We start from the raw sequence: 3,131 nt of genomic DNA on the forward strand, positions 1-3,131 counted from the left end.
AAACTCAACTATGTATTTGCATTCTTGCATCAAACTCGGGTTTTATTTAGACCTGAATACAAATGACAGAAAAAAAAATATCAAGATAATATTATATAATTATTATTATTATTATTATTTTTTTTTTCGAATAGTGTATTACAAGTAATGTTTTGCTTTTGGATTAAATTAATTTCACAAGACTTTTGTGGTTCTATTCATCTCATATTTTAAAAAGCATGTAACTCATGTCTCTTCCATTTCTTAATTACTTTTTTGTTCTTTGACAATAATTATGATCATTAACAAAATATATATTAATCTTTAGTGATAAAGGTTGGTGCTTTCTTACTCAATCATGGGTTATGATAGTTGTCAGAATCTTTGCTTTCAACTCGGTATACAAACGACACAAGTTTCTATTCCCATCTTTCTTATTTTCAGATAACGGGTTTCAAAACCTTATATATTTACATACATACACGTATACATCAGTACATCACACCTTTAGTTTGTTTACCCGTCTTTTTATTCTAGTGTTTTATGCAATCAAGATGGGAAGACAACCATGTTGTGAAAAAAATGGATTAAGAAGAGGACCATGGACCATTGATGAAGATCATAAGCTCATGAACTTTATCCTCAACAATGGCATTCAGTGTTGGCGAGTTGTTCCCAAGCTTGCAGGTTCGTTTTTTGCTCTTGTACTTGAAGGATCTGAATCTCATGAGTGTTTTGGAATTAATTTCTTTGTTTGTGTGTTGTAGGGTTGATGAGATGTGGAAAGAGTTGTAGGTTGAGATGGATTAATTACTTGCGGCCGGACCTCAAAAGAGGCGCGTTTACAGAAGCAGAAGAAGATATGATTATTCAACTTCATTCGCGTCTTGGCAATAGGTAATCTCTACATAATTCCACTACTGTTTTGTTTTATAAAGTTATATTATTGAGTGGAATCAAGGAGACCATTTTCATCTAAGTACTGTTCAGTTTGATTCGGTTTCTGCCTAAAATGAAACCCAAACTCTAAAATTTCGGGTTTTACTCCCTAAAAATACATATTTTCGGGTTCGGAAAGTTTTTGGGTTCAACTAGATAGATAGCTATATATTGGGTTTTTGGGTTTTTCAGTTGCATAGAACAATATAAATCAGGAAAATTAAAATCCACGTAACGATAAAAATCAGATATAAAGACTTGAATTCCGCAATACATAATAGCAAAAAACATACTAAATATTTACATTAAGCAACACAATTAATATATTGGAGTCCAATGAAAACCGAAAAGAGCTTGAATAAATATCTTGTAAAGAGCTTATATATATAACATCCAAGAGACGTCATATTGTAACACAATCCCCTTCGATTTTTATCCCAAACCGACCCTAGAATCTCGTCCAGTGTTTGGGAACGGCTCCATTTTTCAGTTTTTTTCCCTACAGCTACACAAATGTTATTCATTTGCCTTTTGAGAAATCATCTTTGTTTGAGGAGGTTATAACAGAGTCATCTTTGTTTTGTGGATGTATTACAAATTAGCATTCACAAAGATGTAATGAAAATATTGATACTAGTCGGGGCATAAACATATTGTCAAACTGCAAAACACTATGTTTGATTTTCCGTTTCATGTGATTATTATTGTTATGTATATGCAATAAAGTTTAAGTTGTAATATAACCTATTTACTAATAGTTTTCTCTGGTATTAGGTGGTCGAAAATAGCAGCTCAATTCCCAGGCCGTACAGATAACGAGATCAAGAACCATTGGAATACCCGAATCAAGAAGAAGATGAAGTTCTTGGGATTAGACCATCGTACACATACCCCAATAGAGCAACATCATGATACAGACACGACAATCAAAAGGGAGAATGGCGAATCCACTTCTTCTCATAACATTTTCAGTAACTACAACATCAAAGACAAAAAAACAGACATCATAACCGATAAAACTTCAACAACGATCGAAGACATTGGATTTATGATGATGTCACATAATCATCAACTTGAATCTTTGAACAATTCATTTGAATTAGAATTGCCACAAAACTGGATTGATAGCCCAGGATTTCATTGGGATGTCTTCAATGATCCAAGGCTAGGGTTTCATTAATTCCAGAAAACATATAATTTATTGTTCTTAAATAATATATTGTTTAGACATTAGACATATCATTTAATTATTGTTTGATGTTCAAAAACAAGATTAAGAATCACCATAAACTATAATTAATGTTACAGGTATTTTGAAATTAAAATGAACTGTTTTGATTATATTTTATCTTAAATGTGTTATTGGTAAAGCTCAAAACCCATTAACAACAATGAAACAGTCAAATTTACTCATTGTATTCACTAATTAAGGGAAATCTCTAGAAAAGTCCTAATATTTTACTCTTGTTGTGATATGTGCTCGAGGCTTAATGTCGTCTCGTGGTGGTTCCAACTGACGTCCGGGAGGTAGTCCATAGACGGAGCTCCGACGATCTAGTTAGTATGAGTGTATGTGTGAGAATATAGAGATTAGGGTTTTGGTAAGAAGAAAGCGATCCCTTCCCCTGGAGGAGAAGGATCCACTTTTAGACATGTCTTCTTCTGAGCATGATCCCAACAATATCATTTGTCCCGTCTAGGCCGACAGGACATGGAGGAGTCTCATTGGTGGATCGTACACCACTAGTGGTCATCTGCTATTGGTGCAGAGGAGACAGAGGGCAACGCTCTGAGTGTTATGTTAAACTTGTCTCCACGGGAAGTGACCAACTGTGTTTTGGCTTATTATAGACCGGAGACCATTGTGTGGGATTGGACTTGGGTGCGAGAGTGCCAAGTACAAAGGCCCTAGTACGAGACCACGAGGGTGAGGACCTGGGTCAGATACTAGGCTACGTAGCAACCGTTAATTAGGTCGTCCTAAATATAACAATTATGTTATCTTTAACGTATTCCTGGAGGGATATGTTAACAAGTCCCCTAGGCTAGTAGACGTTTGCGTTGACATAGCGTAACTGAGTTGTTCTAGTCTTGATCAGGATACGTGTTCGGTGGAGATGGTCTGGACATTTGTTGATGTGATGAAGTTGTCAGCACAGGCGGTTTCATCATTGAGACGGGTCGATATTCCCGCTCCTCATTTAAAACTTCAC

General features: G+C 35.3%; 1 protein-coding gene across 1 annotated transcript; it reads left to right on the plus strand.

The window, feature by feature from the left end:
- The first annotated feature begins 343 nt into the window (after window positions 1-343).
- Window positions 344-2,243, plus strand: LOC145132447 (myb-related protein 315-like). The gene is made up of 3 exons (XM_079067229.1): window positions 344-666; window positions 747-876; window positions 1,693-2,243. The coding sequence occupies exons 1-3, from the start codon at window positions 345-347 to the stop codon at window positions 2,096-2,098; spliced, it is 858 nt and encodes a 285-aa protein (XP_078923355.1). The 5' UTR covers window position 344; the 3' UTR covers window positions 2,099-2,243.
- The last annotated feature ends 888 nt before the right edge of the window (window positions 2,244-3,131 follow it).

This window comes from Lactuca virosa, chromosome 8, assembly GCF_052849685.1.
Source record: "Lactuca virosa cultivar CGN04683 chromosome 8, Lactuca_virosa_CGN04683_v6, whole genome shotgun sequence".
Classification (NCBI taxonomy): Eukaryota; Viridiplantae; Streptophyta; class Magnoliopsida; order Asterales; family Asteraceae; genus Lactuca; species Lactuca virosa.

What these genes read in the sequence shown, in the direction of transcription:
- LOC145132447 (XM_079067229.1), top strand. Translation starts at nt 345, where the DNA reads ATGATAGTTGTCAGAATCTTTGCTTTCAACTCGGTATACAAACGACAC. An exon ending in AGTTGTTCCCAAGCTTGCAG is followed by an intron (nt 667 to 746) that starts GTTCGTTTTTTG and finishes TGTGTGTTGTAG; the next exon opens with GGTTGATGAGATGTGGAAAG. An exon ending in CATTCGCGTCTTGGCAATAG is followed by an intron (nt 877 to 1,692) that starts GTAATCTCTACA and finishes CTCTGGTATTAG; the next exon opens with GTGGTCGAAAATAGCAGCTC.